This window comes from Elephantulus edwardii, unplaced genomic scaffold (genome assembly GCF_000299155.1).
Source record: "Elephantulus edwardii isolate Elephantulus edwardi_28Jun2011 unplaced genomic scaffold, EleEdw1.0 scaffold00033, whole genome shotgun sequence".
Taxonomy (NCBI): Eukaryota; Metazoa; Chordata; class Mammalia; order Macroscelidea; family Macroscelididae; genus Elephantulus; species Elephantulus edwardii.
Genome location: NW_006399783.1, coordinates 6,773,064 through 6,795,830, shown reverse-complemented (window position 1 = coordinate 6,795,830; position 22,767 = coordinate 6,773,064). Strand labels below are relative to the sequence as shown.

Here is a 22,767-nt window from a genome sequence, read left to right as displayed (position 1 = left end):
GACAGAAGAAGAAATGGCATCTCTGAGCTGTAGTTTTGGAGAGGAGTACAGAATATCCATGGACTACTTCCTACTGAAGAGAAAGGAAGTTCCAATTGTTTATCCAAGTGGGATTTCTCTTCAACTGGGACACGCAGATTCCTCTAGCGAAGTCAAATCTTACTCACAAAATATTTACCTGGAGTCACAGCTGCTAGATGGGGAAAGCTTCAAAGTCCTGGAACTGGTTGTGAAGACTGTTTAAATGTACCTGAGTCAGTCAGAATAGCAAATATACAAGATTGAATTGAACTTTGAGAGGAAAGGCACTAGAGAGAGATTGCTATACATCTGTCCCTTACTTAAGGACTATAATCTGAAATTTCTGATTTACAAGAATAGTTGAAAAAAATCTAATCTCTATTTTGCATACTAATGATGTACACCCAACAGCAATGAATGCTAAGGTACAAGGTGAGATTATACTGACAGCGCTGGTAAAGGTTAGGAATCTCACCTTGGCTGGACTGTGATACTCAATGGTTTGGCACTCATGCAGCTTGGCCATTACATGGTCTTTTAATTTGGCAGTTACTTGATTTGGTGTTATGTAATAATTTAGTTTGGAACTTATGCAGTGATGTTATTTGGTAGTTATGCAATCATGAAATTTGGCAGTTATGTGATTTGATACTAAGTAGTGATTTAATTTGGCAGTTATGTAATTAGTCATTCTCTATTTTTGCTTAACATCAGTATTTTGATAATAACCTTTGGAACATAACCAGGTTGATAAGTGAGGAGTAAGTATGTATTACAAGAGTCTGGTATGGATAATTCTTTATTTAGATAGGAAGATGGTGATAAATTATGTTCTTCAGAAAGTGCCTCTCTCTCTCTCTGTCCCCTGCTCACCCTGGCTTGTGCCCACAGTGACAGTGGTCCACTAGCATTGCATTCAGGTGGCTTGTCAAAGGCTATTTAGTGTGGGAATGGAGATAGAGAAGTAAAGAATTAAAGACCACAACAGGTATCAGCCAGGATGTCACTACAGACTGGAGCATTTATAGTCTCATGTTCAACTAACTGTAACTCATGCTAATGAGAAAAGACATTTGCAAATGAGTCACCCCTTTGCAAGCTTGACTCCATCAGGACTGCCACGAGAGTAACATCACTCTCTCTGTCCTGTGAGCTGAGAGGCTTTTTTTGGATGGGAAAGGAAAGGGTGGAATGACCCCTACTAAGAAATAAGGAATTGTAAAAACCCTGGGTGTGCCCTGCATGTGAAGATAACTGTCATTTGTGGCCCTGCAATAAAAGGGTTGGGATCCATTCAGTCATTGAACAGTGTGGGGAGAGTGACTTCCCGAGGTCATGAGGATTATCACACCGGGGAGGGAACACAGGTTTCACTGCTCTGTCTGACCAGTTCCAGGCACCCTGAGCCCCTCCATGACCACGCCTTCCCTCTGCCTCTCTCCCTCCCAGGCGTCTCCACTCCAATCACCTGTACTGTGACTGCCACCTGGCCTGGCTCTCTGACTGGCTGCGCCAGCGGCGGTCCATTGGCCAGTTCACACTCTGCATGGCTCCTGTGCACCTGCGAGGCTTCAATGTGGCAGACGTGCAGAAGAAGGAGTACGTATGTCCAGGTGAGGCTGCCCCCAACCTCTCTGTTTCTTTTGTGCTATGACTTCTCCACCCGTGGGCTCTCCCCACTGTCGCCAGGCCTTTCACACGCACTCTGGCCCAGAGCAGAAATCCCATTCTCTCTAGTTATTAAAGAACTTGAGTGTCTCAAGGGATTAAGTTAAAGAAGCTGTTGTCATCTGGGAAAGGAAAATGCTAAAACTGCTCATGAATCATTTTCAGTTAAGCCGTGTAGTCCGTTGATACTAAGATACCTAACATTTGTTGAGCCACATGTAATCCAGAAACGGGTATAATGGAAGTATTTTAACATTTGCTAAACACGTTCCAGTCGTCGAGTTGCTTGTAGAAATTGGGAGATGTGATAATGCAGGTGGTGGAGTCAGCTGGCTTGGCTGGAAATCCATCTAACTCTGTGACTTTGGCAAGTTACCTCTTGTTTGCAAAATGGAAACAATCATAGTCCCTAACTCAAGGGATTGGTGGGAGGATTAAATGAAATAATGCATCTAAAGCACTTAGCATAATACACAGCACTTGGTAAGCACTAAATAAGTGGAGCTTAATTATTATAGTTTAGTGGCCCACAGAACGTGCTGAGCAAACGTGTAAGTTTGACCTGTGAGTAATTGAAGTGTAATAGAGGCACATATTGCGTACATTTTACAGAGAACAGACACACACAGACGCACGTCACTGAAAGCAGCCCAGATCTCCAGGGTGGGAGGTGGCTGGGTTCCTCAAGAAATTTCTCCACTTAAACAGCTTTGAAATCCAGCCTGAAGTTTGTGTGTTTGTTTGATTTTACTCTGTGTATATCCTTAACTGCTACCCGTTCCTCTAGTGGGGAGTTAAGTAGAGGTAATGCCTTGATTTTGCTCTAAGGAAAAAAAACAATTGTAAGGGACACTGAGGTTCTGTTAAAGGTAATAGAAGTAAGAGTGAGTCCCTGGGTGGTTTGACTAGCTGAAAGGTTGGTGGTTCAGATCCACCCAGTGGTACCTAGGAAGACAGGCCTGGCACTCTGCTTCTGACAGGTCACAGCATTGAAAGCTCTATGAAGCACTTTTCCTCTGCCCACATAAGGTTGGCATGGGACAGCATCACCTCCAACACAACTATAATATTAATAGCCAGTCACAATTCACAGCAGTGCCATCAACAGCAGATCTGAACCTTGAACTGCCATTCTCACAATCTCCAGCCTGCTCAGGTGTATTGTTGTAATCTTTCTGTTGGTCCACCTCCTTGAGGCTCTCTCTCGCTTTCACTGACCCTCCAAAGGACTGGCCCCTCTTGACAACGTGCCCGAAGTACGTGAGAAGAAGTTTCGTCATCTTTGCCTCTACGGAGCACCTTGGTTGCATTTCCACCAGCACAGATTTATTTGTTCCTTTGGTAGTCCATGTTGTTGTTGTGTTGTTATGTGCCGTCGAGTCGCCTGCTTCTCATAGCGACCCTATGTACAACAGCCCTAAACTCCGCTCTGTCCTGTGCCAATCGCACTGTCTCTGACACTCCCATCCCAATTATCCCAGTCACTGAATCAATCCACCTCATAGAGGGCCTTCCTCTCCTGCGCCGTCCCTCCACCCTCCCAAGCATGATGTCCCTCTCCAAGGACTGGTCTCTCCTCACAACATGTCCAAAGTAAGTTAGACGGAGCCTCAGAATCCTTGCCTCCAACGAGCCACCCGGTTTAACCCTCTCCAGGACAAATCTATTTGTTTTCCTAGCAGACCATGGTATTCTCAGTACTCTTCTCCAGCACCACAGCTCAAAGGCATCAATTCTCCTTCTATCCTCCTTGGTCATTGTCCAACTCTCTGATGCATAACAGGTGATTGCGAAGACCATGGCCTGTATCAGACGCACCTTAGTCTCCAGAGAGACACCACTGCTCTTCAGCACTTTGGAGAGGTCCCTAACAGCAGACTTTCCCATGGCAATGCGCCTTTTAATTTCCTGGCTGCTGGTGCTAAGACTGTTGACTATGAAGCCAAGCAAACTAAAGCTGTGTACAATCTCAATCTCTTCACCATCCATCCTGATGCTGCCGATTGGTCCAGTGGTGAGAATCTTTGTCTTCTTGACATTGAGCCTCAATCCACATTGTAGGCTGCAGTCCTTGACACTCTGCAGCAGGCGCTTCAGGTCCTCCTCAGTTTCAGCAAGCAGGGTTGTGTCATCCGCATAACGCAGATTGTTGATAAATCGTCCACCAATCCTGACCCCACATTTCTCCTCATAGAGCCCAGCCTCCTGGATAATCTGTTCTGCATATAGGTTGAAAAGGTATGGAGATAGGATGCATCCCTGGCGTACGCCCTTCCCAATTTTGAACCATGCAGTGTTCCCTTGCTCTGTTCTGACAACTGCCTCCTGGTCCAAGTATAAGTTTCGCATTAGAACGATCAAGTGTTCTGGGATTCCCATTCTTCTCAGAGTCAGCCACATAGGATATTAATAATCTTCAGCAACACAAAATAAGTGAAAGAGTTTCACCTTCTTTGCCTCTAAGGAGGAGACTGGTTGCACTTTTTCCAAGACATACTTATTTGTTCTTTTGGCAGTCCATGTGATATTCAGTATTCTCAGGCAGCACTACAATTCAAAGGCTTAGATTCTTCAGTCTTCCAACTTCCAGATGCATAGGAAGCAATGGAAAATACCATGACCTAGCACATCAGAAACTTCTCCAACAGGATGAAAAGGAAACCCACAGACTGGGAAAAATATTTGACAATGACATATCTGATAAAGAATTTATATCTAAAATTTATAGACTACTCTAGCATATAGAACACTCTAGCACCTCAACAAGAAAAAGATAAATGACCCAATTACGAAATGGGCACAGGGTATGATCAGAGAGTTCACCAAAAAAAATATTCATATGACAAACACACATGTGAAGAAATGTTCAAAATTCCCTAGCTATTAGAGAGACGCAAGTTAAAACAACTATATCAACTCACCCCAGCAACAATAGCAAACTTCAACAGAGCAGCAAACAAAAAATGCTGGCTAGGTTGTGGAGAGGTTGGAACACTTACTCACTACTGGTGGGAATCTAAAATGGTCCAGCCACCATGATAGGTGGTCTGGCACTTTCTCACAAAGTTGGAAATAGAAATAAAGGAGCTCTGGTGGTGCAGTGTTACATGGCTGCTAATTGAAAGGTCAGAGGTTTGAGTCCACCTACTGGTGTATGTGAGGAAGATGGGTGATCTCCTCTGATAAAGATTTACAGCTTTGGAAATTTGATCTTTAAGTTGCTGTGAATTGGAACCAACTTAGTGGAATTAATCATAATGTACAGCTATGTCTGCAGGCCGATGGCTATTGGGAATAGGTTTGATGCTGGCTGATAGATTCTCGTGCCTTGCTGAGGGTCTCATTAGGAACGTTCAAGATTCTTTTGGCTTTATTTTCACCCCAAGTGGGTGTCAGGAGATTGGACTTGCCAGATGGCTGCAAGGTCTCTGGCTCATAGTCTACCAGCATTTGGGCAGGCCACAGGACCACAGGCCATCAGGCCAAATGTTAATTGATTTGGGGTGAACGTTCTTTTAAGTGGTCCAGCAGTGATCTATTTGCTCTACTGAAGTTAACTTGGAGTTGCTGCGATGATGAACAGTTGTGCCATAGGTGTGTTAAACATCGTAATTGGCTGCCTATCATGGTCAGTGTTTGGTAGAGCTCCAGACTGATTCAGGTTTGGAAGCAGGAGTGGCATCCACTTCCTAAACCATATGCGTCTGGAATCTTTATGAGGGCCTTTGTATTTAAATGTTGGTTGGGTCCGAGGGCCTATTGCCTATTGCTATTGCTATTGCTGTTTCATTTTGGAGGAACATTCTTCCAAGTTGTACAGCACTCTTCTGTCAGTTTGCTGTATTAAGGTAAACTGAGTTTGCTGTGATGCTGAACCTTGTGCCATTGGGGGTTAAATGCCATAATGGCTGCTCATTGTGGACACTGTTTGGTGGAGCTCCCAGTTTTAAGACAGGTTTAGAAGCAGGAGTGGCATCCACTTCCTAAACCACATGCCTCTGGAAACTCTATGAACCTGGAGAAACAATGGTAGTTCTAGAAAGGCTTCAGGCCTTTTGTTCATAGGGTAACTATGAGTCATCCTTGACTCAATGACAATGAACAACAACAATTATATATATTATATTTAATATAAATTATGCAAGTGATAGCTGAACAATAGGGTTACCATAATTAGTGACACTGGACTGTATAAGAAATATGCATCAAGATGAGAAATATGTTGTTACATATATATTTACCACATTTAAAATTACAAAAGTTAAAAATAAAAAATCGAAGTATTCAGCTGAGACATTCCTGAAATCCAAGGAGGCCAGCTGTGGACTGAGGACACTGGAAGCAGTATGTGGGAGAGACCAGGATGACAGAGCGCATGGTACTTCAGGGCCTGCACCTCCTCTCCTTCCTTAACTGCTTCCCCTTTTCCGTATTGAATGTCCATGGAGTCCAGCAGATGCCACTGGCCCCAAGACATCCAGGAGTGCAAAACAGTGCCAGTCTCTGAGGTATTTTTCAATCACTTGCTGTGCATTTGAAAGCTGAACAGTGACTAAAGATGACAGAATAAGATTTTGGTTCCTTTGAGTTGTGGTTTTGGAGAAGTGTACTGAACATCCCGTAGACTCCCAAAAGAATAAACAGCTATGTCTTGGGAAAGTGCAGTCAGTGTTCTTCTTGGAGTCAAGAATAGTAAAGCCTCATCTCTCATACTTTGGCCCTGTTGCTAGGAGAGGCTATTTCTAGGAAAGGGATGCCATGCTTGGAAAGGTGAAGAGTAAACGAAAGAGAGGAGTGCCCTCAATGAGGTGGAACGACACAGTGACTGCAGCAGTGGGCTCGTGTGTTTCAGACATAATGAGGATGACACAGGTTAGGACAGGGTTCAGATCTGTTGTTCACAGGTCACTATGATTCATACTCGACTCAGTGTTGCTTAACAACAACAACAACTTGTAAGACCACATCTGTAACAAGCAAAAAAAAAAACACAAACATACAAACAAACCTTGAATTCCGCTTCAGCCTATTCTCTGCTCATGCCTCCTGTCATGTGGTTAACTTCATCAAGTTGTTTGTTATCCAAAAATATTTTAACATGTCTCCTAGCGGTACCTCAATAATTTCCCATAGACGCCCACTTGGAAATCACTTGCCATCAAACACATATAATAAAACCGTTTATCACACAGGCACCAGATTCAAATATGGTGACTATAATTACAGTAATTATTAGGCAAAGGGTACAATATCGGCATAAGTGCCAGTGAAAGAAATAATTATAGAGTGCGGGAGTCATCCAAGAGCTAGTGAGAAAAACTAATTAGAGAGAATGTTCAAACACATCATTATAGGTGGGTGCCAAGTTTAATGCAATGCACAATACGAACGCCACTTTGTTGCAGAAGCACCCACCCCCATCCAGGGAGTGGCAAGACACTGACTATCCTGGAAAAATGAGTGCCCCAAATCTCTACCCCTGCCCCACTTTGAAAAAGGCTCAATTTAGTAGGAAGGCTAATAGTTTAATAGCAGCATCTTCACCACCTCTCCTGTTCATAGCAATTAACCTTAGCTTGTGATCATCCTTGTGGCTTCTTAATAGGCAACCAGAGGTCTCTCGAGGACATGAGACTTTCGTCCACAGACCCTGGGGATCAATAATCCATATTCATGTCTCCGTGGTCTGAACTTAGGGGAGTGCACTGTGAGAACTCCTGCGAGCACAGGGCTCTTTAAATAGTTTACCAAGGTGTCAAAACAGACATTCTCCTTGCCACTGAGTCCATGCTGACTCCTAGCGACATGTAGGCACTATGGAGGACAGAGTAGAACTGCCCTCATAGGGGTTCAGAGATTGTAAATCTTTACAGAAACAGACTGCTCCATTTTTTACCAGCCAAGTGGATGGTGGATTCAAACTGCCCACCTTTCAGAGGTCAGCTGAACTCTTTCACAGCTGCACCGCTGAGGCTCCTTATCAAACTGCCATGAGTGGAAAAATAGAGCATCACCTTTACCTTGTGTATAGACCCAAGTTAGGTATAATGGCCTAGGGGACTGGAGCACTGAACGCCCAGGATGAATGGCCCACCACCATCACTAATGTGGAACGTAATGTGGGCAAAGGGAGTCTGTAAGGCTGTGTGAGACGATGTCAGCGGACAGCCCATTCTCTCTCTGTGTGTGTGTGTGTGTGTGTGTGTGTGTGTGTGTGTGATGGAAACACCAGTAGTCTCCTAAAGACCCTGATCTCCCAAAGTTGAGCCCCCTGTTCTCCTAAAAAAGGAAGTCAAAGGCAGTACCCTCTTTTATGTGCCTGTCACACTCTCACTGCTCACACACCCCTCCAAGCATGCAGGCCCCACCCCAGTACCAGAGCTAGCAAAGCACCTGTCCCAACCCAAAAGTTCTGTTTGGTCTAGAACCAATGGTGGCTATTCTGAAGTCCCTGCAGTCATTAAAGCGTTCAGCTGTTAACCAGAAGGTCGGTGATGAGGACCCACCCAGGGGCATCTTGGAAGTCAAATCTGGTGATCTGCTTCTGAAAGGCCACAGACTGAAACCTCTGCAGAGCACAGAGCTGCCTGCACACGTGGGGTCAGCATGGGTACGGATTGCCTCAACAGCAACTAGGCGCTTTTAGATTTTTTTACTTTTTCCCTCCTCTCAGGTGGTTGTTCGAAGTTAAAAAAATATCACATAAAGTGCCTCGTTCGAGCTATTCCCCTAATAACTCAACAGGAGGAGGGCATCAGTCAAGAAAGGAGGGGCAAGAACTTCTCTTAAAAAATAGAGGTCATCTGCTCAGGAGAAGGAAAGGAGTCAGGCACCAATTAAGCCGTCCTCGTGTGTAGCTTCATCACCAGCAGCTCCTGTCAAGGCAGACTCAGAAAACCTCCCTGGGCCTTTAATGGTATCGAGAAATTTGCCAAGCACAGGACTCCAGAGAAGGCAAAGAGCTTTATCTCTCTCAGCCTGGGAGGGCCCTGCCTGCCCAAGCCCCTGATATCTCCTTTGAATTAAATCCAGCTGTCTGGAGCCAGATTCTTCTCCCTAGCAGCCCTGGATATGGGTTCCTTATCACTCCAGCTAACCCAGAAATGTGTTAGCAGCACACTTGGGCAAAATCCATCTCCTCTGTCACCTGTCCCTTTCTAATCCAAGACATTTATTTTCTTCCTCCAGGGAAACAATTGGGATTTTTCACAGAGATAGAAAAAGAAGTCTTTATTAACATTTTCTCTTCCTTATACATCTTCACTGGATATCTTCCACTCATACTGAAAGAATCCCATTGTAAACATTTGTTTTAAGAAGGCAGGGTTCTTAGGTCTAGACGACTCTGTGGTCCATGGCTCTGGGCTCCTTGTTGCCTAGACTGGACCTGAACTTGAAGAGAGTTCATAAAGATAACATACCAGAAGAAAGGTAGCAGCTTGACCAGTTACTCAACTCATATTTATGAAATACAAGTTCAGAATATTTTTCTTTCTTTATTCTCCATCACTCAAAAGGTTTACATTTTTTCTCATTAAACTCCAGGATTTGCCTTCCATGTGTTAATTTTCTGGTACCTCAATCACAAAGAATTTCTACAGGCCACAATTTATCACTCAAGGTTATCAGCTGAATATTTGACTTTTGAATCAATTCTGTTTATCCTTTGAACATTCGTTGTAGTTGTTGTTGTTGTTGTTAGATGCAGTAGAGTTGGTACCGACTCATAGCGACTTTACAGCAGAATGAAACCTCATCCCTCCAGTGCTATCCGCATACTCTTTGCTGTGTGTGCTTGGACGTGTTGTTCTGGTCATTGTGTCAAAGTCCATCTGGTTGAGGATCTTCCTCTCTTTCACTACTCATCTGTTTTTAACCATATGCTAGCCCCCAACAGTATCAGTTTCACATTTATCTGCCTATGCCTTGTGAATGGGAGCTACATTTTTATAAAGGTTAATCTTCTAGTGCAAAGTGGCTACACCTAATATTTTTCCAGGTGCCCCAATTCCTAGAACAATACTGGAACCTGATAGCTTCTCATAAATACTTTCTCATTTATTATTAAAAATGAAATAGATTTATCTCCCTGGAAACCAAAACTTTCCTCATTCTTCTTCTCTCTTTTTTTTTTTAATTTGGGACTAGTTACTAAGTAGGAAGATAATTAAGGTAAGCCATGACTAGCAGCCCATCTCCTTAGGAGATTTTAATTAAAATACCATAATTGGACATCGCAGGAATGAGATTATTAGGTTTATTTAGCCATTCCCAAAATTATCATGCCTTTGGTATTTAAATCACGTTCATTTATATTCTCATCATAATTGTTCGAGTTCCATTGTCATTGCAGTCTGTTGTTGGCTTTTGAAAGGCCAGAGGCCAACAGGGATGCTTAATTTAAATACTAGAATTAATTTATTTCCATGCTCATGAGGCCACAGGATTTCTCAACTCTCTGTGCTTAACTGGGAGAGAGAGTGAGAGAGTCTGAGTGTTAATGACAGACAGAAAGAAATGCAGCTGTAGCATAAGAATGTCCAGTCATTCCCCATACAGTGTGCCTCAGCCCCTAACTTGCTCATCCTTCCTCATGAGACCCCCAAGCTCTGCTGGTTTTCAGTTTCATGATGATAAAGAGAAGCACTTGAGGCATCTTTTTGACAGACAAGAGGTTGAGATTAAATGTCTGAAGATTGTTATTTGCTAGGTCTATTATATTGAAGTTATGGTGACCTCATGTTAAGAAGTTGAGTTGTCAACCCAAAGGCCTGTGGTTCGAATCCACCAACTACTCCCTGGGACAGAAACGGTCAGTCTCCTCTTGTGTAATTTATAGGCTCTAAAAACCTGCTAGGGGATAACGCTGAGTCGGTTTTGAATTAACAGCACAAAACAACATCATCTTAGTTGGTTTGCTTAAACGATTCCTTTTCTTCATCAATATAATGGGAATAATAAGAAGAAGAGAACCCAATCATAGATTTTATGAGTATAAAATGAGAAAACAAATGCAAAATACTCAGTGCAGTATTTGGAACTCAGACAAGAGTGTTCACTGGCATTGTGAAGACTCTGTTCACTCTCAGCATGGCCAGTATTGTGTTCTTGAATAGTTCTTTCTCCTTGTACTTCTGCGTCCTTCTCCACAGCACCTCTGGTTCTGAAGTTCTGTGTGATCTTTGCCTCCCCCACCCAGGCAAACTAGTAAGGGCTTTTCACTTTCATTATAATCATTCCCATTTCACCAACTAGTTGAAAAACAAAGATAAAGAACCACTGATCACCACTTCACCTTTTCTTCTCTCCCTGGAGGGGAGTTGTCCAATCAGCAGAAATAAGATAGCAAGTGCAGGGATGGTTCTGTAGACATTTGACTGGAAATGCACCCCCTTCTCCCACTCATTGGATGCCCTGATGTGGGAAACACCCCTTAAAGAGGTGTGAAGATCAGAAGAAGGTCAGCTGCCTCCATGCCTGGAATTCAGCCATCAAGACCACAGACCACAGACCACAGAATCGTAAGTGAAATCAGAATTCCAGACGTCTCACTTTACTCCATATTTGATGACTTTGGCTCTAGACAGGGATTTCAGAGCTGAAGTGGTAGCATTGATTAAGAAAAGGGATGACAGTCCCCAGACGGACGCAGTTGACTTGGCTCACATCCCCATCTCCCTGTTCGCAGTGAGAATTTCCTTCCACCTGAGTGGAGAAGCATTTTAGTACCACTTTGAGAGTTTCAAGAGCAGACAGCATGGGCACTTACATAAAAATGAAGATATGAAGAGCTCTCCTAAGTGGGTAATAGAACATCTTAGCAAGTAGATTGGCAGGGTTCTGCATGCCATTCTACCTGTTTGCTCTGATTTAAGGCACTTTCTGTGCTAGGAGAGGAGGAGGTGAGATTCAATAGACAGGATTGCTCACAACAGTGTAGATTCCTGAGATCCAGTAAGAGCACACCTTATAAAAGGATGCATACAAGCATGAATTCAAATAATTCCCTTTCATCGAGGATTTCCTAATATGAAAACCACTATCCCCAGATCTCTCTGCTTCCCAGCATATAGTGAAATAAGTGGATGGCCTGATGATGCAGTGGTTTAAGCATCCACCCAAAAGTTGGATGCTTTGAAACCACCAACTGCTCATGAGAGAAAGATGAAATGGTGTATTCCTGTAAAGATTACAGCTTCAGAAACCCTCTGAGGCAGGTCTTCGCTGTCCCATAGGATTACTTTGAGTCAGAATCTACTTAATGGCAGTGAGTGTGGGAGTTTTGGTCCTTGTAAAGAGACCGAGGGCATCATGAGGAAGGCCATATCTGACCTCTGCTAATTCCACAAGGGAGAACTTTCCCAGTCAAGAGCATCCACAACACAAAACCAATTCCCACAAGGTCAGACATGTCCCCACCCTCTCATCCTTCCTTCTACTCATTCCGTCACTCATTCTACTGCTCTACTCGGTCTAAAATCCATTACAATAGCTACACAGACCTCACAGAACCAGATTCGCCACTATGGGATTTATTAAGGACATTAAGAGGATACAGTTTCTCAGTCAAGGCAGCTTCTGAAGCATACTCACAGACTCTGCAGCCTTTAGTCTTTTCACTTTAGGCAAGGGTTACAAAGCTCTTTCTGCCCTGCCAGTTAAGGCATCCCCCCTCTAGTCCTTCAGCAAGCTTGGGCAAAGGCCCCTGGCGCTGACTCCATGGGGCTACAGTCCCAGGGCAGCTCTGGCTCACATCGGGTCTCTGCTTCAGCTGCTGGGACCCTCCTGTAGGTCTTCCGGCTGGTGCAGTGACCTCTGGCCCTGAAGAACATGCACTGCATTCTGTGCAGCTTGTTCTTAATCATTGTGAAAGCCCCAGATTTCTGCCTCCAAGCATGCCCAACTTAAACCTGATGATATGTACTCACACACCTTATTTGAATGTTCCTACCCAGACACGTGACAAAGTCAAGGGCAATGGCCCCAGAAAGCCATTTTTAACAGTGGACTCACCACATGACAGTCTTCTTAGAAATCCATTGTCTGCTGCCTCTTCCTCAACCCTAAAGGTAGACAGAAGCAGCAGAGACAATTCCGTGGGTGACCTGAACAGCTGAGGTCAGGCTCACAGAGAGCCCCAGGTGGCAGGTCGGGTGACCCTTGCCAGCACTGAGAGATGTGGAAAAAGGCGTGAGCTTCAGGAATGTTCTAAATGGCTCCGGGACGGTACAGATAGCACACCCAGCTGGCAGTCAAACAGTTGGCAATTCAAGTTCACTCACAGATTCCTTGGAAGAAAGACCTGGTGCTCTATGTCTACAGAGGCAGCCATTGAAAACCTAGGAAACACACAGTTCTTCTCTACCCCCTGTGTTGTCACCATGAGTGAGAATTGACTCAGAGTCAGCTATTACTGTGATAACCACTCTATCATGTCATCCTGTGGCCTCTCCTGTGGACAAGAGGCCAGGCATGGAGGGCTTGGGTGCCTGCCCTCAAAGTCTTTCCAGAAGGATCTGTCACCCCTAAATCTTGGAGAGGTTCCAGCCTTGCATCTGATAGTTTTCTGGATCAGAGTTTATACTTACAGGGTTTGTGTTTTGTGTCAGACCAGGTTTTAAGCAGTGTGGTCGCAACAGTGGCTGAGATAGACAAGGTGGCTGCCCTCATGGAATTGGCATTCTAGTCTCAGGCTGCCTCAAGACAGATGAATAGGTAAGGAAAGGGAGGTGAGGTGCACAGGGAATGGGCCTAGTTAATAGGGCATTGACTAGGAAGGAATGCTTCCAGGGGGAGTGATTCCGTCTTTCAAACCTTCTTAAGCCTGAGGTGTTTTGTTTAAACAAGAGGACAGCATCTTCAGCAAGGAGAGAGTGCAGGCTGAGGCACTGACAGCTGAGTTTGCTGAGGGTGGCTATAATTACTTTGTTTCTCTTCTCATAATTAAAGGTGTTTGTAACCTGGTTCCAGGCATCTTTTCTAAAGGCTCATGGGTTTTTTTTTCTTTTTTAATTTTATTTTTTTTTATCTTGACAACTTTTCTTGAAATGTAGGTAGTGCACTCTGCCAACAGAACCAGAGCCACCCTGTGAGAGACCCAGCTAGTTCCTGGGGATGCAGGCTACAACTGAGGTCGGGGCTAGTCGGAGTTAATTTGAGTGTGGAAGTCAGAAGGTACCCCTTTGCAAAGCTTCTTCAAGCCCTAGATGAGGCTTTGAATAGACTAATCTTCCCCCCCTTTCCTACACATACTGTCTAAGCGGTACTAGCAAATTGAAGGCAGGATGAGCAGAACCAGCTGTTCCACAGCCGAAGTGCATGGGGGTGCAGGAGCTCGGACTCCAGTCGGACTCCAGTCCTGCGAGGGGCTCCTGGTATTTCCCAAACAGGAGACCTGGGAGATCTGCCATAAAGATTGGCAGACAACCTTGGAAACGTGACGGGGAGACACCATGAATGGAACCAATCCCTCATCAGGGGTGGGGTGGGGGAGTGTCACGGCTGCATTGATCTCCTTGATGTGAAGGGGTTGTTGTTGTTCTCAGGTGCATTTAAGTCAACTACAACTCATCCCAAACCTGTGACAATAAATCTGAACCCTGCCCTATCTTGTGCCATCCTCGTCATCTCAGATATGTTCAAACCCATTGTTAACGCCACTGTGCCAATTCAACTTGTTGAGGGCCTTCCTCTCTTTCTCTGACCCTCCACCTTTCCCAGCAGCACCACATCTTTCCCCAAGGTGTTCCATCTGCATTTCAAAGCCTTCTCTCTTCTCCTACCCACCCCCTCCAAGAGAGCCCTTCTATCCGTGCCACCTTTGTGGAGAGGAAGGGAAGATGCCGATATGTCTCTTACTGTTTCCATTTCTCTGAAGGACAGAAGTAGTTCATCGTTAAACCTAGAAAGAGCTTCTGAAATCATACAGTCCCAACCCCTTATTTGCTGAGATGGTAACAAAAGCTACTCCAACAAGTACTGTAACTTCTGCAAGGTGTCAGAGCTAAGCAGTGGCAGAGACAGGTCTAAAGATAATAACAGCAGTTACTGTTACAAAACCCTTACTGTGTGCCATGTGTTCTTTTCTTTTTTTAAAGAAAATTTTTTAATTATTAAATTTTATTAATTTTAATGAACATTTACAGAGATCTTGGGTTTTCATTCATTCATTGTTGCACTATTTTCTCTACCCTCCTCCTCAGTTTGTTCTTTTCCCCCCACCTTGAAAGTCTGTTTTAATTGTCCATTTGCCACAGTGCTTGTCAAAGCCAGTTCTGATTAATCTCCTTTGTCAGTGTGTCCTTTGCCATTCCCTATCACTCCTCCCTGAGAGAGACTTCACCCTGATTCATAAGGAAAAGGGGATGGCGTATTCTCTTAGCTACTTCCTGCTGAAAAGGGACCCTGTGGGTTTCAGGGTGAAGATCTTCTCTCACTACTCTAAAGGGCCCCTTTGGCAATAGTAAACACATAGACTATTATGGAAATTGATTTTGGAATTTAGATGCACTGTTATTAATTGTGCTTAGCCGTACATGTTCATATCCTTGAAGATGTATCATGGAAGTGTTGCAGCCTAGAAGACACAAATTTAACAAGTTAAAAGTACATGAGTCAAAAGTTAAAAAGCATTAATATTCCAAGTAGAGGCAAGAAAATTTTTATTTTACACTGGTTTACTTATATAAAGTTTGTATACATTGTTTTTCACACCAGATCTTTCTTAATTCCTTTACCCAGCTCTCTCTTCACCCATCAAATTGTGTGACCTTGTGATTATTGGCACCCCACCCCCACCCCTGTCCATCCTCACCCCTCTGCCCCACTCCTCCACCACTGTGGATCCTCATGCACAGTTTACTATTTCTACAACAACGGCCTTATACAGTATTTGTCCTTATGGGACTGAGTTAACTCACTTAGCATAATGCATGCATTTTTCTAAATATCTGACATTAACCTTGTGTTTGCCTTCACAAATGAGCCATGTTCTGAAATAAGATGGAGACATTGCAGCACAGGCAAATAAGAATGAAATGGCATAATCAGGATGACAGCGAGGTGCTGGAACTCCAGAGCACAGCACTGTCTGGTCCTAACCCAGGATTCTTGCAGGCTGACTCCTTGGGGTGGCCAATATCTTAAAATCTGAAGGCCTGTATTTTAGAACAAAACCTGTATTGCCTCTATCTCCAAGGCAGTGTTCCAAATTGGTATTTCAATGTATGTCATCTACTCCTTGGCATTTTCCATAGTCTCTACTGGAATCCTTGCCATTGATAGCTTTGGAATATTTGTAACTCTGAACAAGAGTTTCCTAAACATTCATGCTGAAAGGGAGGATGTTTCAAAGGTTGTTTTGGAGTTTGTTGGGGTTTTATTTTTTGTTTCCTTTAAGTGGGATCGAGGGCAATAAGAATCTTGATCTCTGGGATGGTATTTTCTAGGAGAGAACACATTTCAAATCTCGCCACAGGCTTCACTCACAAGCATGGGTTCTGTTGAACATGGAGATAAGGACCCTGCACGTTGTCTCCTTCGGTGTCCTAGTAGGTCCAGGGAGTCAACAGCTGCAGCCAGACTTGTCTGGCTCCCCGGTATTCAGATTCTCCAGTGAATGGGAGACAAATAATTTTTCCTGCAGACATTTTCCATTCTGCATGTTTAATGTGCATTCAAGAGCTTCCAGCCAGAGGTCACATGCCTGAGCAGTGAGCACGTCGGCAGTGTTGGGCTGACTTTTGCCTCAACCTGTGACCCTTTACCCTGGGGATGGAACTGAAAAGGCATTGGGATAACCTGTCCTGCAGGATCCACCAGGAGTAACAAGAGGCCCGAGGAGCACTGTTGGGTTGGACTAGCCTTTTGGACTACAGCTACATTTGAAGGACCAACCCTGTGTTTAAATCTCTTACTTGGCTCTGAGAAAGGGATCATAGTATACAAATGTTACAATGTCTTTAAAATGTCTGAAGTTAAGTCATGTCTTAGGGGTTTGATGTGACCACCTGAGAAAATGAGTAAGCTATTTGACAACTCTTTGAATCTTAAATTGGTTTAGCCCTGTATGTGTCCACCTAGATTTCCTTCTAAATAAGCTCTTTGAGTGTCATTTTTCTGGGGGTGTTATCACTTTGCTTTAAATTCACACTGGTTCTCACATCAAACAAATTAAGAGCCGACCTCCAAATTTGTAGTAACTTACTTGTGTTTTTTTCCTAATGGGAGTTTTATCTGCATGTTTTCTGGACATAAATGTTATTTGGAATTGCCCTGGCTCCCAGTGCTGATGTCTGCGTTGACACTTTGATGGCATCAAACATGAAGAAAGTCTGCCCCTTTATTCCTCCCACCTGGTGTTGATAGCTATAGTGGCCTCTAGCCACCAGAGAAGAGGTTGAGGGGATGTGAACAGCCAATATCCTACCACTGGATAAGTCCAAACCCCTAGGGTACCATTTGGGCCCCAGCATTCTTGGAGAGGAGTCCCAGTGTATGCTCTTTGGATTCCAGTGGCATATTTCTATGCAGGGTTGACTCTGAGAATACAACTTTTTCTGAAAGAATAGGATGATGGGATGACAGAACAGGTGGAACAATCCAGAAATAGCAAGGTCAAGGTCGGAAGCATGCCTCTTTGCTGAATATTTAGCCAGTGACAGTTATGTCTCCCAGGTGACAAGATATGTCAGCTGGGGCTATTTTTTCACTTGGTGGGTCAGCGAGTGCTGCATCCTTGGGTGTCTGGTTAAAGGGCATGGAGGCGCAGGTGGCCGCTGGCACTGACCATTGTGTTCTGACCTCACAGGCACCCACTCAGAGCCTCCATCCTGCAATGCCAACTCCCTCTCCTGCCCTTCATCCTGCACTTGCAGTAACAACATCGTGGACTGTCGAGGGAAGGGCTTGACGGAGATCCCTGCCAACCTGCCGGAGGGCATCGTTGAAATGTAAGTGCCACATCTGCTACCTCTCAGTCCCTGGAGAGCTCACCTCTGTCTTTACCAGCCCAGCACCAGGCTGGCAGTGTGTTGAACTCTTAGAGCTGACTGTTGAAATCAGTCAGGAATCTTTTTGCTGTCTATCCAGGCTTTCTCAAACAGCCTCTCATTTGGTTATGGTTGCAGAGTGGTCAAGAGAATGCACTATGGAGCAGACACAGGAAACAACCCCTGGGTTGTCAATAAAGTTTTATTGAGACACAGGTAGGCCAGTGAGTACAGGTATTCTCTCTGGCTTCTTTAATACTAAACAGGCAGGACTAAGAACCAAAAGAGTGGCATGTGCCCCCATAAAGCCTACAATGTGTATTTTCTGGCCCTTTGCAGAAAATGTTTGCTGATCCCTGCCCTAGAGTCACACTGCATTTTTATCTTGGCCCTATCATTTACTAGCTGTGTGACTTTGGACAAAATAATTGCTCCTTTCATCCTTTGCTTTCTCACCGATAATAATATGATAATGATAGTATTCTTTTTTCAACGTGTCGTTGTGAAAATACAATAAAATACTGCATGTGAAGCACTTAACATAGCCCCTAGCAAATGATGAGTGCACTGTAAAATGGTGACGATATTGGTGGAGAAGGGAAAGCTAAGAAAACTCGACAGCCACTATTTTAGAAAGGGTCCAAGTTTCTGGTCATTTCAAAACAAATTTCTTGGCCTTTGGGTAAAGAGAGAAGACAGTGTGTTTCCATGTTGTATCTACAGTACTCAGTCTTGCACACTCTTCCCTCGTACATTAGAAAATGGCCAGTGACTGGTTCTGGATGGAGTAGGAGGACAGTCAGTATTTAACCAAAGATGACAATGGGCGGGTACGTGGTACTCTTTAATGACAATAGTTGTTTTCATTTTCTAACTCAACCTTTGGATAGATTGATTTAAACTCTCAGACTTGCAACTGAAAGCACATGCAAGTAAAAGACACACATTGCCTTCACCTCTTGCATCATCACCTCCTGTGAATGCCTCTCCTCTTCCCAGTTCATTCCAGTCTGAGGATCCATTGACTCTTTTATTCATTCATGCGTTCACTCAGTGTTTATTAAGAACCTTATTATTTCCCAGTTACTGTCCTATGCTGTGAAGAAACAGCAACACAAAACAGATAAAGGCTCTTCCATGTGGTGCTTGCATTCTAGTGGGAGGAGTTATACAAGAAGTAGTAAATGAGATATCATGTCAGTAGTGTTGGGAGACAGATGAAACAGGGAAAGGACTTGAAGTGAGTGAGAAAGGTGAGGAGGGGAAGAGCTGGAAGAAGAGTGTGATAGCAAGAGGGAATCACAAGTGCAAAGGCCCTGTGGTAGAAGTAGGATGCAGTGTGGCTGGAATGCAGGAAACATAAGAGAAAGTAGTAGGAGATGAAACCAGAAAGGTAATGAGGCACTTGAGCATGGGGCCATTCTAAGGAAGAGGCAAAATCAAGAAAAGCAAGAATTTCAGAATTAATTTTTCTCCTGGATGAAAATGACCTACCTACACACTATCTCTGATTCTGCTTCGTAGCATTTGACAATTACATTTTCTGAGTCTCACTTTCTTCAGCTGTGAAATATAGAAGCTAATAAGAACTCATAATGATGGTTCTGAAGGTTAAATGAACATATTCTGGAAAACGCCTGGTGTCATGTCTAACACGTGGGCCTGAGTGATTTAGTCCACACAATGGCTGTGACTCCTTGAAGCAGGATCAGTTCCTTGAAGGACTGTGGTTAATAAAGTAAGCTCTACAAGTCAGCTAGCCATTTGCATTATATAAATTGAGCCTGGAACTGTGTGCCCACAGGGTAGTTAGCCTGCCCCTGCTTACTTGGCACCCACAACCTACTAGATAAGACCCTGGCTTTCTCACTCTCTTGCTGCGCTTGCTGCATTGTCTTCTTAGTGAAACAAAGCCAAGAAAGTAGAGCATCTGAGGCAAGTCTCTGTGGTTAGGGGAGTGGAGCAATGATTTGAAAGAGATTCTGGGAAGAAAACGGCTTGTACATGGAGGCCTGTGTATTGGCCTGCTGTAGGCCGTCAAGTCCATTCTGATGCTGTAGGGCATGGTTGAACTGCCCATTGGGTTGTCTAGGTTGTAATCTTTGCCCCAGCACAGATTGCCAGGTCTTTTCACCTGCAGAGCTCCTGGGTGAGTTTGAACCACCAACCTTTCAGTTAGCAGCCAAGCATTCAAACTTTGCGCCACTTATCATTAGAAGTAGCTAAAGTGCATCCTCTGAGCAATGAAAAAAAGACCAATAGGTGAAGTTTAAGGTCAAGCAAAAAGGGACAGAGAGTAAGAACTACAGCTTGTTGTTGTTGTTATTGTTTTTGCTGTTGTTGTTAGGTGCCATCGAGTCAAGTACGACTCATAGCGACCCAATGAACAAAAGAACTGAACCCAGTCCTGTCCTGCACCATCTTCACACTTCCTGACACACAAGAGCTCATTGCAGCAGTCACTTGTTTCAATCCACCCGGTCGAGGGTCTTCCTCTCCTTTGCCAGCCCTCCACCCTTTCCAACAATATGTCCCTCTCCAAGAAAAAGCACCTCCTAGCAATATATCCAAAGTATGTGAGGTGAAGCCTTATCATTCTTGCCTCCAAAGAGCACTCTGGCTGCACCCTGTCCAAGTCATATCTATTCGTTCTATTGGCCATCCGTGGATTTTCAGTGCTCTTCTCCAACACTACAGCTCAAAGGCATCAATTCTTTTCCTGTCATCCTTATTCATTGTCCAGCTCTCGGATGCATAGCTAGTAATTGGAAAGACTATGGTTTCAATCAGACACACCTTAGTCCTCAAACTGACATCGCTACTCCTCAATAATTTGGAAAGGCTTCTAACTACAGACTTTTCCAGTGCAATGTGTCTCCTTATTCCCTGTAACTTGGATAAACCCCAAAATAAATAGAAAGTAAATTAATTATTTATTATCCCAAAGCTCTGATTTCTAGTTTATCTTTTAATATCAAGAATCCCACCTCTTTTCCATCTTACTTATATTTGTGCTTTCCCTCCAGGATGCATGGCACCACACCATTCTCAATCCTTAGCTCTTAGTCATTCTGCTAAGCCCCCTTAACCTGGGTTTGCTCTCCACTCCCAAACAGTTAAGGTGGGACATCTCGCATGCAAAGCAGTCTGGCAGACTCTCTGGGATTCTTTACAAAGCCAGAGCAACTCAGAAGTATGTGTGCTGGGCTCCCCACATAGCCGAGCCAATTCCCCTAAAAATAGCTTTCTTCCACAGAGCCTACGGGGAGACAGTTCACTGAAAATTTTCTTCGAAACAGCTCCATCAGCTGCACTGTTGTTGCTGCTTCCTGGTGTTTCTCTGAACTGGCTCTAGACTCCAGCAGGGAAGAGTTCGAGGAAGGGCCCGAAGCCCACGTACTACTCAGCTGTGTGATCTTCAGGCCGCCCTTCTGAAGTCTTCAAGGCACTGAACGCGCTCTCTTGACCTAGAGCCCCATCTGCTCCTACCTCCCTGTATCTCTAGCTCTTTTGACCTAGTGGGTCAGAAATTGCACTGGCAACCCAAAGGCAGGATGTTTGGATTCATTAGCTGCTCTGTGCAAGAAAGATGAGAAATCTCCTCTCATGTGGTTTACAGCCTCTGAAAACCCACTGGAAGGTCAGCTCTGAGTCACTTCTGATCCACAACAGTGAGTTTGAGGGTTTTGGTGTTGAATTATCCGTCTCATGTCCTCTTCTGTACCAAGTAAATTGAGTTGATGGGACATTAAACTCCTTTCCCAGAGCCTCTGTATGGAATCAAATGCCAGGTCACACCTAAGTGTATCTAGGGAAGTAGGTAACCCCACTTTCCACCTGTCCTACCTCAAACTCATGATTGAGTTAAAACGAGCACATACCTGCTTAACCAAACTATGCTGGAGTCTCTGGGAGGTACAAAGAGTTAATGTGTTTCATTATTAAGCAAAAGCTTGAAGATTTAAGTTCACCCAGATGTGCCACAGACTAAATAGCTGGCAATCTGCTGAGACATCACCACTGAAAGCCCTGTGGAGCACAGTTCTACTCTGACACGGGGCGTCATATCATGCACCAGAAACACTTAGAGGACAACATTGTTGTTTGCTTGTTTTTCCCACTGATCATCAAGTCTTTGAAAAGGGGAGGGGGACACTAACTAAGAAAATAGCAAAGAGAGTGAATAAAAGGGCTGGAGGGCTCTAAAGATCGCCTGTCACAATGATTCTTGAGAGTTCTAAGGACTGTCACATGGAAGGAGACCTGGGGCAGGTGGGACCTCAGAGAAGCGGGTCAGGCGGCAGAGCAGCTGGGAGCAGAAACTTGGAGTGGACAACCCTGGGTCTGAATGAAAGATGAGTCTTCTTCTCACATTGGATAATATTCTTAACATCTCATTCTTAGTTTCCCCCTTTGCAAATTGGGAGTCATTGTACATTCCTAAAGATTTTCCATGAAGATTGAACAAATAGCATAACCTGTAGAAAGCTGGCACAATGTTTGCTCTTGTAGGTGCCCTCAGGTTGCACTGCTTTAACCCGTTACAGTCACTGCGTCAGTTCTGTGTCAGTTCAGCTCCTTGAGGGTCTCTTCCTCTTTTTTTCACGGATCCTCTGCTTTTCCAAGAACTACTGTCCTCCAAAGAACAGCCCTCCTGATAACATGCCCGGAGTATATGGGACAAAGTCTCAGCAGCCTGGCTTCAAAGGAGCGCTCTGGCTGTCCTTGTTCCAAGACAGATGTGTTTGTTCTTTTGACAGTCCATGAGACATTCAATATTCTCCTCCAGAACAATGATTAAAACTTCCTATAGGAATGGATCTTGGCTGAAAGCAGAGAATACCAGAAGAATGTCTATCTGTGTTTCATTGATTATGCAAAGGCATTTGACTGTGTGGATCATGACAAACTGTGGCTGACTCTGAGAAGAATGGGAATCCCAGAACATTTAATTGTGCTAATACGAAACCTATACTTGGACCAAGAGGCAGTAGTCAGAACAGAGCAGGGTAACACTGCATGGTTCAAAATTGGGAAGGGTGTACACCAGGCATGCATCCTGTCTCCATACCTTTTCAACATGTATGCA

General features: G+C 44.2%; 1 protein-coding gene across 1 annotated transcript in view; it reads left to right on the top strand.

Moving 5' to 3' along the window:
• Window positions 1–22,767, top strand: part of SLIT3 (slit homolog 3 (Drosophila)) — a 915,040-nt gene that overhangs the window by 729,978 nt on the left and 162,295 nt on the right. Inside the window, exons 8-9 of the mRNA XM_006884333.1 lie at window positions 1,471–1,634; window positions 17,498–17,639. Of these exons, the coding sequence (XP_006884395.1) occupies window positions 1,471–1,634; window positions 17,498–17,639 (306 nt within the window). The remainder of the gene's footprint in view (window positions 1–1,470; window positions 1,635–17,497; window positions 17,640–22,767) is intronic.